General features: G+C 37.3%; 1 protein-coding gene across 3 annotated transcripts in view; it reads right to left on the reverse strand.

Annotated features, from left to right (window-relative positions):
* Positions 1–14,213, reverse strand: part of MNAT1 (MNAT1 component of CDK activating kinase) — a 154,246-nt gene that overhangs the window by 100,684 nt on the left and 39,349 nt on the right. For all 3 annotated transcript variants that reach the window (XM_036434824.2, XM_036434833.2, XM_045580003.1), the window contains exons 2-3: positions 8,206–8,358; positions 5,962–6,035 (exon numbers count right to left, since the gene is read on the reverse strand). In XM_036434824.2, the coding sequence (XP_036290717.1) occupies positions 5,962–6,035; positions 8,206–8,358 (227 nt within the window). The remainder of the gene's footprint in view (positions 1–5,961; positions 6,036–8,205; positions 8,359–14,213) is intronic.

Raw genomic sequence — 14,213 nt, forward strand, 5'->3', positions numbered from 1 at the left:
AAAATACTAATAACAACAACTGCTGGCAAGGATGCTGAACAAAAAGAATCCTGATTCATTGCAGTGAGAATATAAGATGGTATAGCCACTTTGCGAAGACAGTACAATCCCATAATTGCATGCTTTGGTATTTATCCAATGGTATTAAAAACTTTGTCTACACAAAAACCTGCACACAAATATTCACAACAGTTTTACTCATAATTACCAAAACATGGAAGCAACCAAGGTGTCCTTCAGTAGGTGAATGAATAAATGACGTAGTACATACAGAAAAGGGGATATTATTCAAGCATGAAAAAGAAATGAATATCAATCCATGAAAAGACATGGGGAAACCTTAAATATATATTACTAAGCAAAAGAAGGTAACTTGAGAAAACTACATACAGTATGACTCCAACTATATGACACACTGAAGAAAACAAAATTATGGAGACAGTAAAAGAAAGTTTTTGCCAGGCATTGGATGGAAGGAGGAAAAGAGGGACAAAAGGCAAAAAACACAGAGAATGTTAAGGCTATATTGGTGAATATATACTCTCTTATACATAAAATATTATACAAAACCCATACAATGTACACCACCAAGAATAAACCCTAATGTGTACTATGGACTTTGGATGATAATTATATATCAATGTGGGTTCATCAACTATAATAAATTTACCACTCTGGTGCGAGATGCTTACAGTGAAGGAGTCTCTGCATATGTGAAGCTGGGTGTATGTAAGAATTCTGTATTCTTTGCTAAATTTTGCTATGAATCTATTGTAAAACTGATCTAAAAAATAAAATCTATTAAAAATGGAGGTGGGGAAAACTTTCCCATTTGTTAAGAGCTCAAGAAATATTTGTTGACTTATCATGAAAAGAAAAAAAGAAATAAACCAATGCAAACATATACAATTATTTTTATAGATTAAATTAAAATGACCTTTATAATTACAGAATTGAATGACACAGTTGGCATAATAAGCAGATGTAAAATTACAAAAATAAATTTGGTTTCTTATGTTATGAATCTACTGAGAAGAAAAGGTAATCAAATCGATATCCTATGTTGAACTCAACTAGAATGTATAATAAAAGCCTAATATGCTAAGTGTCCAGTCATCAGGCTGTTCGTTCAACCAATCAAAGCATAATATGCTAATGATACGCTAAGGCCGCTCAACCACTCGCTATGACGTGCATTGACCACCAGGGAGCAGACAATCGACCAGTAGGTTAGCTTGCTGCTGAGGTCCAGCTGATCAGGACTGAGCGAGATTTGCCAGACATGCCCTGGAACCCTCACACGGTCCCTCCCAGGCTTGCCAACCTCTCAAATCGCTCCCCGGCCCCAATCCTGCACCACTGGGATCCCTTGGCCTGGCCTGCACCCTCTCGCAATCCAGGACCCTTTGGGCGATGTTGGAGGGCCAGTTTCAGCCCTTGGATATCCCCTAGGCCAGATGTCGGAGGGCCAAAACTGGCGGATCCTGCGGGCCAAGCCAAGGGACCCCACTGATGCACGAATTCGTGCACTAGGCCTCTAGAATATATAAAAGCCTTTGCGACCAAACAACCAGTCAAATGGTTGCTATAATGCACACTGACCACCAGGGGCAGACGCTCATTGCAGGAGCTGCCCCCTGGTGGTCAGTGTGCTCCCACAGCCAACCTCCCTCAGCCAGCCCACCTCCTACAACTGGCCAGGCCCCTTCCACAGTCCCTCCCCCACATCAGCCAACCTCCCTTAGTTTCTCCCCCAGGCCAGCAGCCCCCATCCCCGCTATAGGCCCTGATTGCCAGCCAGGCTGAGGGACCTCACAAAGGACCCCACCCATGCATAAATTCATGCACTGGGCCTCTAGTAAAAGATAAAAAATCACTTTACCAGAAAGCTAGACAGTGTACAAATGATTTAAACTTTTCATTTAGTAGAACCCAGAAATAGGTGAAGTGAAATTCTAAGTTAAATTATCTGTTTATATATCATTTCTTTCATTTATGCTTATTAAAAACTTTGATGAATTCTAATAAACTAAAATAACCAATTTATTTCATTTTTAATTTAGAAAGCAAAGTTAATAGCAATATAACAGATGTGAATCATAATCATAAATAATACAAATCTCTTCCTTTAAAAACAAGAACAAAAACTTCACAAAAGTGGATTTTAAAAACTTTTCAAATGAAGCAAGTTTCATTCATGCTACAATGAATCAGGTTGGTATAATAGCCTTAAAGAAAAAGAAATAGGAGATAAATTTCTATACAATCATTTGTCCTTTTATCTGAATACTGGTGTAGCTCAGATGTTGACCTGCTTTTAGTCAAGTATTAAAAGCCAACAAAATCCTATTGTATTTTCTGAAAGATTTAATGTTATTTAAGTACAATTTTCAAGTCTTTTTGACATCCAAAATTTATAATTAAAGCCCTTAGGACTTTCTCACCCTTTCAAAATAAGCAATACCCTGAACTAAAAGAATAATCTGTTTATTATGAAACTAAGAACAAACCTTTGAGATAATCCCTGGGGCCAAAAAGAACAAGAATTTTTATGCTTAGATTGTCATAACCACAGAAAAGAAACTATTGTTAATGCTATAAGAAAGTTCATCTTCATGTGTGCCCTTCAATTTTACGCAATTATTCAAATTCTAGTATTTAAAATTTTTTCTTCACAATGAAATTTACATAAAATGACCAATCCCCCATTTATAAATTCTCAAACACTGATTCCTTAGCCAAACTAACAACTCTATTACTCACTCTAGGCCTTAGCATCTTAAAGGAAACCCTTCTACTTATAAGATCAAGTTCAAACATAAGAGCCTTCAAAATATGGCTACAATCTATACTTTTTTCCCTCTTATTTCCCACTATTCCACCAATCGACAATCAATGTTTTAGATTCAACACTAGTAACTACTCTCAAATACTACCAAGCACTTTCATGGTCTCTGAGAGTCAGGAAAACTTATGTTTAAACTTTGGTACCATTATTTACTAGCAATGTAATCTTGGGCACAATACTTAAACCCTCTCCACCTTGTTTCCATATATAAAATAGAGATAAAAAGTCTATTTCTCTTAGAGTTATAAAAATTATTATATGAATAGTATAAACACAGCTCAATCAGGCACTTAGAAGTTCCCATAAACATTTTAAGTATGGTGATTACCAGAGGAGAAAGGGAGGTAGAAAAGAGTAAAGGAGGGATAAATGGTGACGAAGGGAGACCTGACTTTGGGTGGTGAACAAACAATACAATGTTCAGATGATGTATTATAGAATAGTACACTTGAAACCTACATAACTTTATTAATCAATGTCACCCACCCCAATAAATTCAATTTAAAAATTAACATTTTATACTTTTGATTAACACAGAGATAGCCAATACAGATATAGCAAACATCTAACTAATCATCTTTTTTTTAAAAATATATTTTTAATGAATTTTAGAGAGAGGAAGGGAAAGGGATAAAGAGATAGAAACATCAATGAGAGAGAAACATCATCAACCAGCTGCCTCCTGCATACCCCCTAATGAGGATAGAGCCTGTAGCCCAGCAAGTGCCCTGAGGAGGAATCAAACCCTGTGAACTTTTATTTGGGAGTAAGAGGTGGAGGGAGAGGGTAGATGCTTAACCACAGAGCCACACCAGCCAGGCCTAACTAATCATCTTTGAAAGCAAAATAAAAGACAATGTAAACAGCCCTTGAAACAAGATTTTTAAAGGAAGTTTATGTATACAACAATCAGAATGACACACAACTAATGGTGGAGCCACACCCTAAAAAGGCTAAACTAGTATATCCTTCATTTCTATACTTTCCACCCAACAAAATAAAACAAAAAGAAATACTGCCTATTCTCCAGCTTTTATTTTCCTGATGAATACCATACAACTGCTCAAGGTCAGATTATTCTAATTTACCCTTCCTGCTCATTCTTACATCAAATTAGTCCCTGGAATATTCTATCTCTAAAACACCCCCTTTATCTATCACCCCTGCTACCTACTCCAAGCTCTGATGATTTCTCATCCAAATTATTGGAATGGTCTTTTAAAAATTATTACCAAGCCTTGAGTATCTCCTGTCATTATTCCATACTACTACAACACTGTCCCATTGGCTCACTACTGGTCATAGAATAAATTCTTACCCTGAAAGCTTAGCTGACAGCCTAGTCTGTTTTTCAAGCCTCATTTCTAGTCATTCACCAGTTCTAGCTACCTATAGCAGATTACATGCTTATTCTCCAATATGCTCAAAACCCTGTATCTCCCGTGACTTTGTTTTTGCTATAAAGGTTCTCCCATCCTCTTTCTACCTGTTAAACTCCTATTCATCTTTTAAGATCGAACTATAACTGTATTTCCTAAATGTGCAACTGTTTTATCTGTATTCCATAACACTTTATAAATTCTTACTTTCACATTATAGTAATTAGTTTACATAATTATCTCCCCCTTTAGAGTCTGAATTTACTGAAGGCAAAAAATCATAACTCCAGCAAGTGAAGCAATTCACATAGAACAGTTAATATTTGCAAAATTGAACTGAAGTTCAGAAAATCTACACTAATCAGAATAAGTTGCAAATTGACCGTATCTTCGTGACACCCACCAGCCAATCAGGAGTATGCAAACTAACCCAACAAAGATGCCAGGTTAATTTGCATACACACGCAGGGAGCAACTAGGGGTGGGGCAGGACGCTTGCGCCATCGCCATAGCAATGACACAGGCATTCCACACCGCCCCAGCCACTCCGGGCCTCTGGGCAGCATGGGAAGGTGGAAAGGTGGCTCCGGTCCAGACTGAAGGCAGTGCTGGCAGCCAGGGGAAGGAAGGCCCGGAGCTCAGAGCAAGTGGGAGCTGGTAAATCCAGTTCATGGTACGGGCCTTTTAGGAGGAGGAGCTGGGTCTCTAGCAGCCTGTGTGTCACTCAGGCCCAATCCACACTGGTTGTTACAGTCTGTAGTTCTTACTGCCCGTAGGGAGTTCTTTCCCCAGATCTGAACCCTGGGTTGGGGATCTGGTGTAGGGCTGGGACTCCTTGTTCCTCCAGGCGGCCTCCAAAGAGGCAATCTCCCTCCTGATTTAAAAAGCGGTACACCCTGGTGCTGGACCACCCCAGCCCATTCCGTGCACCTGCACCTCCTACCAATTCAGTGTGCTTTCTTCTTTACTTCTCTAGTTGCAGTACTTCCACTCAGCCAGCTTTCCCGCAGTTCTGGATGATTGTAGTTCTGTATTTTAGTTGTAATTTTTATACGGTTGTGGAAGGCAACAAGTACAGGCATTTACTTAGGCCACCATCTTGGTTCCTCCAAAACATTAGTTTTTAACTGATATACAACTACGTACAGACTTTTTAACACCTCTGAAATCTTATTTAAAAAAACAAAAATAATATTTTCTTTTAATTAAAACATCCTTTTAACTAATCATAACAGAAATAAAAGGCACTAAGATTACTTTAACCTCTAATTCTAGAATAATACTAAATAAAAGAATTCCACTTAGTCAACTACTTCAAAGTGTTTTGAAACTACTGTATCACAGAAGTATAAATGATAAACAACATATGGCTTTAGTCACCATGGACATAGTTATTAAAAATCCTGGATTTTTTTTTCATCTGAATATTCTTTCCTTTTGTTTACTCTAATACATCACCAACATATAGATGGCATGTACAGATACAGCCTTCCTTCCCAGGTAAAAAGTGGTATTTGTCATATTTTTCCTAAGATAAAATATTTATTACTTAAGTATATCCTTTACTTAAGTATGCCTTCACATAACAAACATGGTTAAGTGCAACAGGGAATAATTAGTTAAATATCAGGTATCACAATAAAACTTGTTAAGAGTTTTTAAATGTTCTCCTTGGCATCCGAAAGATAAATGCACACATTAGAACACCAAAAGTATAAGCAATAAAAAACTAACCAATTTCTTCTACTTCTTCCAGGAAATCATTATATTCTCTTAGACTAGGAAAGTCTTCTTCTCTTTTATTGTATCTATAAGAGAAAGAAAAATTAACATATCACATATCACTTGCTTTCAATATTATCTAATTATTTTGTTTATTCTTACTTAATTCATACATGATACATAGAAAAGGATTGTTTACTATATAAAACACTGTTTTCTTATAACCAGGTTGTGACTAGACCAAGAATGTTGTTCTTACTACTATATTTGTTAGACTACAGAGAAGTAGAATCAGGAGAAAGTGTTATAACACAAACTCTTTCTTACATGAGAAAGAAAAAGAAACTTGAATCATGAAAGAATGGAAAATGAGCTTAAACAAGCCTATAATTGGAAATCATATTGCTTACTTCTTATAGATTCATTAATTTCCAGAAAGCTAAAAGTTAATTCAAAAAATACAGTCCAATTTTTCATGTCAGTTATAGCCTGAAGAATTTTGTAAATATTAATACTAGAGGCCCAATGCATGAAAATTTGTGCAAGAGAAGGCCTTCCTTCCCCTGGCTTCTGGCACTGGTTTCCCTCTGGCACTTGGGATCTGGGCTTCCCTCCTCCGCCTACAAGCAGGCACCAGGGACCTGGGCTGGCTTCCCTCTGGCCCTTGCTTTGTCAGGAAAGACATCTGGAATGACGTTCAGAAGACGTCTGGTCTAATTAGCATATTACCCTTTTATTATTATAGATACCTCTGAAGAATTGGAAAACCATAGGCATTAATGATAAGAAAAAGAAAAAAACAAGAATCTAAGAGAGAGTATTTCCTAGAAGTAATCCAAATAATAAAAGAGCAGCTTGGGGCATTGATAAACTGGTTAGGTGCCTAGAAAGATGCTGCTAAAACACTGGTGACAAAGGTTGAAACCAAAATAAATAAAACAAAACAATAATAGATTAAATATATATTAACTCTTTAAACTTCCAAAACAATAAGGTAGCTTGTAATAAAATGAAACCCAAAGCTGTTAATAAAGAGTAAAAAATAAACTATAAATGAAAAAGAATATATAGGTATATACACATATACAAAAATATACAGGGTGCCCCAAAAACATGTACACACACTTTAACAGCTGATAGCTCAATTGATGTTTGTTTGTTTTTACCAGCCAAAGCTTTGAACAAAAAAAAATTCATCCTAAAATGCTCCTGGAACTTTGAAAACACAGTTTAAGTACAAACACTGCCTTTATAATTATTCAGTGTGTATACATTTTTGGGGGACAGCCTGTATCCCCCAAAAAATATATACAAACTTTAATAGTGGATAACTCATTTAATTTTCACTCCTTTTCCGATTTAACTGATTTGAAATAATGGGTGAAGCTAGACTAAGCTTTGAACAAGAAAATTTATCCATTAGACTTTTTCATAGAAATGCATAAAAGATAATGTTTACAGGTCAAAACTGGCAAAAGTTGATGAAATGAGAGCGCACTAATACCAAACGAAATGATTTCATTGCTTCATATTATCAGCAGTGCCTGAACCAGAACGGTCATCAATTTGAAAACAGGCATTGACAAAAAAAATTATTCATTTATATAGGTTGTTTTAAATTTTGAAAATCTATATGTTAATAAACAGTGACTTTATAATAATTCAAAGTGTGTATATATTTTGGGGGACATCCTATATATCAAAATAAATCATAGCTAGCATATGATTTTTTCTAATGGCCTTCAGACCTCAATTTAAATGTTACCCCCTCAGGCCTTATATGATATCACTGACCCACATCAACACTCAGCCATTAACTTCACAGCATTTTCCTCAATTTATAATTCAATTTTTTTGTTTACCTATTTTAAATTGTCTACTTCTATATTATCCTATGTTACCATGCTTTTGAGAGGAGCTATCTTACTCATTCTATACCTAGAGCCTAATATGTAGAATGCAGTGTTTGCACATAGTAGATACTCAATATATATTTTGTTAACTAAATTAAAGTAAAAATGGCAGATAAATGAATTGTGAAGCCATCAATCAAGAGAATCTACTCTTCTCTATTAAAGGCTAGATAATTAATATTTGAGTTCTCTAAAAACTTAATGTTTGTTGAACAAATACATTAATGGATTTATACTTGCCAAACTGTCCACATTTCTATCTGGAAATAATTATCTCAATTACTGAAATAATTATTTTAAAAATCCTCTTTGTGGAACGGATCATTCAAGCACTAATACTTACATTTTTAGAACTTTTTTTCGAATCTCAACCTCCTTGTCAACAGTTGGATCTTCAAAGAGTTGTACCCTAAAATTGCTCTTTCTAAGAGGAATGCCACATTCAGGACAGTTTCCAGCTCCTCTCACAAATAGTAAATCCACACAACTTTCACACCTGTTCAGAGAAAAATAGAATATAACTTTTAAGCTAGTATTCAAATGTACAAGATTGTATTAATATATAGTTTTCCTTTTTATGTTTTGGTGTAGGGAGGGTGTTTGGGTAAGCTTTTTAAGGCTTGGAAGATTACTCATTGCTACTTAAAATCTTACAAAAAGTCTTGGGAAAATGTTCATTTTCATTTTGAAGTTACTTTTCAGATGTAGGTATTCCAAGGAATACCAATTTGGTTTACCAAATTAAACAAATTTACAAATTAAAACAAATAGAGTTGGGGACTAGGAGGATTCAGAAGTAGCAGGTTAAGGAGTGTCAAAGAGGCATGTAAAAGAGTAGTCTATGGTCACCTCCATTCTCAATCCAGTATCACCCTTAAACCTGGACAAGAAAAACCTCTGTTACAATCACTAAGACCAAGACTTTTTCCCCTTTCAGCCTTGTAAGAAAGCTTGAAAGTTCAGTAAGCAATTACACAAATGGGAATTATAAAAGAGAAGTGCTAGCTGAAGAAGTGCAAGCCAAAGGATGAAAAACTGAGAGTGCCCCCATATGTACATGCGGAAAAAGGAGAAAATTACCACAACTCGTGCCCAAGAACTACTACAAAGAGTGACTACTTATAAAAACTTTAACCAGTTAAAGGTGGCTGCCCAAATCCACCAAAGTGATTGCCTACACTGGTTTCCCAGATACCTGCATCCCCTCTCTGCTCTCTTCTGGGTAGTGCAATATGGGAAAGAACTTAGAAGTCCTGAGTTAGAAGAGCAAGGAACTGAAGAGGTCAACCTCTCTGTACCATATTTCTGGGGATTGGACAGGACTGGGATGACTGAGAGTGATACATTTCCCTTAATCTTTGTAGTTAAAGGAAATGAAATCCAACTACAGAAGTTGAAAATGGATCTAAGTACCACCCAATTATTCCTGCCCTGCCCCAACAAACCCATGCTACTTAATCAGACTAGCAAGTGGAAAGGCTGGCCAGAGAAGAGAGCAGCTCTTTTAGCCCCTGGGTCTTGAGAATGCAGGCTTCAGGGAACTCAGGATGAAGAGTGGAAACTAAGACTGCACCAAAGATTTACCTTGATTCATAACTTTTAAATATTTACAACTTTTAGAATGCAATCTTCAAGTTAGTTATAATCTTGCCCAAGAAGATATGTTAGAACCACACATTACTCCTTTCTTAGCATTTTCTGAAATTATGTCTTTCTTTATGTGTTCATTTTCTATAACCACCCTAGCATGCAAACTGAATGGGGCAGGAATTTGGCCTAACTTCTTCTCTATCCCTAGTGCCTGCCACTTAATAAGTACTCAGTAAACTATACATAACAACAAATACATATGACAGAGAAAAAGAAAAATTCTAATGGTAAGGGAAAAGTTGAAGACAGAGATTGCCAGAGTGGATCAAAACTAAGTCCCAAGTATATGTTGTCTACAAGAAACCCACTTTAAATATAAAAACACATACAGAATAAAAGTATATGGATGAAGAAAGATATACTGTGCTAACACTAATCAAAAGAAACAATGTTATCAACATTAATTTCAGACAGAACAAACTTAAAAACAAAAAAAAAAGTTATCAGAAACAAAGAAGGGCATTACATAATAATAAAGGGATCATTATTCAAGAAGACACAACAATCCTTAATGTGCATGTACCTAATAACAGAGCACTGAAATATGTGAGGCCAAAACTGGAATAAGTACAAGGAAAAATAGATTAATTGACTATTATATTGAAGACTTTAACACTTTTCTATCAGAAATGAACAGATCCAGATTCCAAGATGGTGGCAGATTAGGTGGAAGCCAAACTGGATTTGCAACTAAAATACAAAAAAAAATCATCCTGAATAACCAACTTAAGACTAGCTGGAGAGAAACCTTATAAAAGGAAGCCACAGCCCAGCCAGCATGGCTGTGGTTGAGGATTGACCTATAAACCAGGAGGTCATGGTTTGATTTCCGATTGGGGCATAAGGTTGTGGGCTCAATCCCTAGTGTGAGGTGTGCAGGAGGCAGCTGATCAGTGGTTCTCTCTCATTCTCATTCTCTCTCTTTCTCTCTCTCCCTCCCCCCACCTCCTTTCTGAAATCAATTTTTTTTAATTTTTTTTTTTTTTAAGGAAAATAAGAGGAGCCACATAAAAACTGGCAGGAAGCATGGAGGCACAAAAGGGGCTCACAGGCAGCAGCTGAAGTTCTAGAAAAATAACTCATCTGTGGGGGGTTCACCCAAACTAGGCAAACTGGTAAAGGTGCCCATATAACATCTGGCTGTGAAAAGCAATAGGATTTCAGTCTGCCAGGGAAAGATAGCTGGAAATGCAGGCACCCACTTAAAGGGCCATCACTCAAAATTTCATTTGCAGCCACTCACATGGGGCTCCAGCAGAAGGAGGGCAGGGTGAACTAGAGCTGTGTGAGGAGAGTCTTGGTTTGGTGGCATTAGGGAGAGAGCTGAGGGTACAGCCACAAAGATCCCTGTGCTGAGTCACTGCTTCATATGGTAGAAGCCATCTTTTCAGGCCTTTCCCATCCATGCAGCATTAGCCTGGGAGAAGCAATTGCCCCACCTACTGAATTCCTCTCGCCCCACCCTGTGGAGCTTACTCCCTACTGAAGACTACAGCTGGACATTAAGTGACAGAGACTAAAAGACATCCTGAAGGCAGAGGCAGAACCCTCAGTGCTTTGATTCTTTGCCTGACCTGTTCCTGGGCCCGGGGCTAGTAAAAGCACACCTTGGTACATAGCTTAGTCCTTTCCACATATACAAAGGCCCAGCAGAGAGAGCTACAAGCTGTGGATCACTTATATCGCCAAACAGGTTGTTCAGGGCCAATCACAGAGTTTCTGACATTGTCCTGCACCAGAGTCCCTCTAAGGAGGCCCAGAACCAATACACCAATTGGCCAGCTTCAGACAACAACAGAGCAGGATCCAATAAGTTTCACAAGCAGAATATCCACAGGGAGATATTGGCAGGCACCAAAACCTGCTGAGGCAAATTCCATTTCGTGTGATCAGCCCCTGCACAGAAGCCTACACACTGTGTTGGGGTTGAGCTTCACTGTTAGCCAGCCTAAGAGATGAGCCCATGCATAAATGGGCCAATAGCAATCAAGACTCAATTACAACAGAAGGGCCCAGATAAGGCATGCAAAGGACATTCTTAGACTACAAAGTCTTGATGTTCAGGTAGACTGCACCACCGGGTCCCACAGATCATCTACTACATAAGGCCACCCTACCAAGACTGGGAAGTGTAGCAGATCTACCTAATACACAGAAACAAACACAAACAAAGAGACAAAATGAAGAGACAAAGAAATAAGCCGCAAATGAAGGAATAAGAGGATTATCCAAAAGAAGAGATAAATAAAGTAGAGGTAAGCAATTTATCAGATATAGACTTCAGAATAATGATTATAAGGATGCTCAATAGCATGTAGAAGGATATAGAAACCATAAAAAATGTCCAATCAGAAATAATGTGCCCAGCCAATGTGATTCAGTGGCTCAGGGTCAACCCATGAACCAAGAGGTCACAGTTAGATTCCTGAGTAAGGCCAATGCCTGGATTGCACACTCAATATCCCATAAGGGGTGTGCAAGAGGCAGCCAATCAATGATTCTCTCTCATCATTGTTGTTTTTATATCTCTATCTTTCTCCATTCCTCTCTCTATATTTTTTAAAAGAATTAATAAATACCATATCTGAAATAAAGAATACACTGGAATAAATAAAGCAGAGGATGATGAAGCAGATGATGGAATCAGTAATGTAGAAGACTAAGTAGGAAAACACCCAATCAGAGCAGCACAAAGAAAAAAAACTTAAAATGAGGATAGTTTAAGCAATGTTTCCCAAACTTTTGACATATGTGTACCCCTTCTATAATTTTCTTAACGCTGAGTATCCCCTGTACTCATGAGAATGTAGAATTAGGCGCAGCTAAGCACAATGCACTGCATATCCCCACCAAACTCCGGTGCAACGTGTACTCCCATCAAACTCTTCCCGTACCCCCGGGGATACACGTACCACAGTTTGGGAAACACTGGTTTAAGGGATCTCTGAGACAACATTAAGGGATATCCATGTGAAGGGATAACAGAAGAAGAAGAGAGAAAGCAAGGGATCAAGAACCTATTTGAAGAAATAATGTCTGAAAACTACCCAAACCTGGTGAAGAAAAAGACATACAAGCCTGGAAGCACAGAGAGTCCCAAACAAGATGGACCCAAAGAGGCCCACATCAAGACACACCATAATTAAAATGCCAAAAGTTAAACACAAAAAGTCACTGTCAAAAGCTACAAGAGAAAAGCAGTCAGTTACCTACAGAAAAGCTCCCATACTATAAGACTATAAGCTTATTGCTTAACAGGAACATTTCAGGACAGAAAAGATTGGCACAAAATATTCAAAGTGATGAAAAACAAGCACCTACAACCAAGGCTACTTTATCCAGTAAGACTAGCATTTAAAATTAAAGGAGAAATAAAGAGCTTTGTAGACAAGGAAAAGCTAACAGAGTTTATTACCATCAAACCAGCATTATAAGAAATATTAAAGGGATTCCTTTAAGAAGCTGAAGAAGAAATAGAAAAAGAAATAAAAGAAACACCAGAGGAACATAGATTTTAAAAAAAATAAGATGGCAATAAACATAAACCTATCAATAATCACTTAAAATGTAAATAGCTTAAATGCTCCAATAAAAAACATAAAGTATCCAAGACCGGTTTGGCTCAATGGATAGAGCGTTGGCTTGGGGACTGAAGGGTCCCGGTTCGATTCCGGTCAAGGGCATGTACCTTGGTTGCAGGCATATCCCCAGTAGGGGGTGTGCAAGAGGCAGCTGATCAATGATTCTCTCTCACCGATGTTTCTGACTCTCTATCTCTCTCCCTTCCTCTCTGTACCAAAAACCAATAAAATATATTTAAAAAAAAAAAAAAAAAAAAAAAACATAAAGTAGCTGAATGGATAAGAAAACAGGACCCAAGAATATGCTGTCTTCAAGAGACTCACCACACAATAAAAGATACACTCAGGCTAAAAGTAAAGGGATAGAAAACGATATCCAAGCAACTGGAAAGGGAAGATGAGGTGGCAATATTTATATCTGACAAAATAATCTGTAAAATGAAGGATATATTAAGAAAAAAGAAGAACACTACATAATGATAAAGGGAGCAATCCAAAAAAAGGATATAACCCCTATAAACATTTATGCACCCAAAATAGGAGCACTTGAATATATAAAGTATAGGTAAAGTAAATATTGATGGGTATAGGGGGAGATTGACAGAAATACAGTAATAGTAGGAGACTTAAAACACCCTATTGACATCAATGGATAAATTTTCCAGACAGATAATCAATAATGGGATGGCAGCCTTAAATGACACACTAGATCAAATGAGTTTAATTGATATCTTCAGAGCATTCCACCTCAAGGCAGCAGAATATACATTATTTTCAAATGCACATGGAACATTTTCTAGGATAGAACACATATTAGTACACAAAACAAGACTCAGTAAATTTTAAAAGATTTAAATCGTATCAAGCATCTTCTCTGAACATAATGCTATGAAACTTGAAATCAGTCCCAAGAAGAAAACTGAAAAATAAACAAACACGTGTGTAGGGAGAGGCTCTAGAGTCAAGCCTCAGACTGACCTGTGGCAGGGCCACAAACAAGTCCCAACTTGGAGAGCAGAGTCCTCTTAGCATAATTAAGCTTGACCTTATAGTCCTCCCTAGTTTTTTTCTAGGTAGCTAATGTTCTGTGGGAGGTGCAGCAAGTGCTAGTGAAACTCAC

This window comes from Pipistrellus kuhlii, unplaced genomic scaffold, assembly GCF_014108245.1.
Source record: "Pipistrellus kuhlii isolate mPipKuh1 unplaced genomic scaffold, mPipKuh1.p scaffold_m20_p_1, whole genome shotgun sequence".
Taxonomy (NCBI): domain Eukaryota; kingdom Metazoa; phylum Chordata; class Mammalia; order Chiroptera; family Vespertilionidae; genus Pipistrellus; species Pipistrellus kuhlii.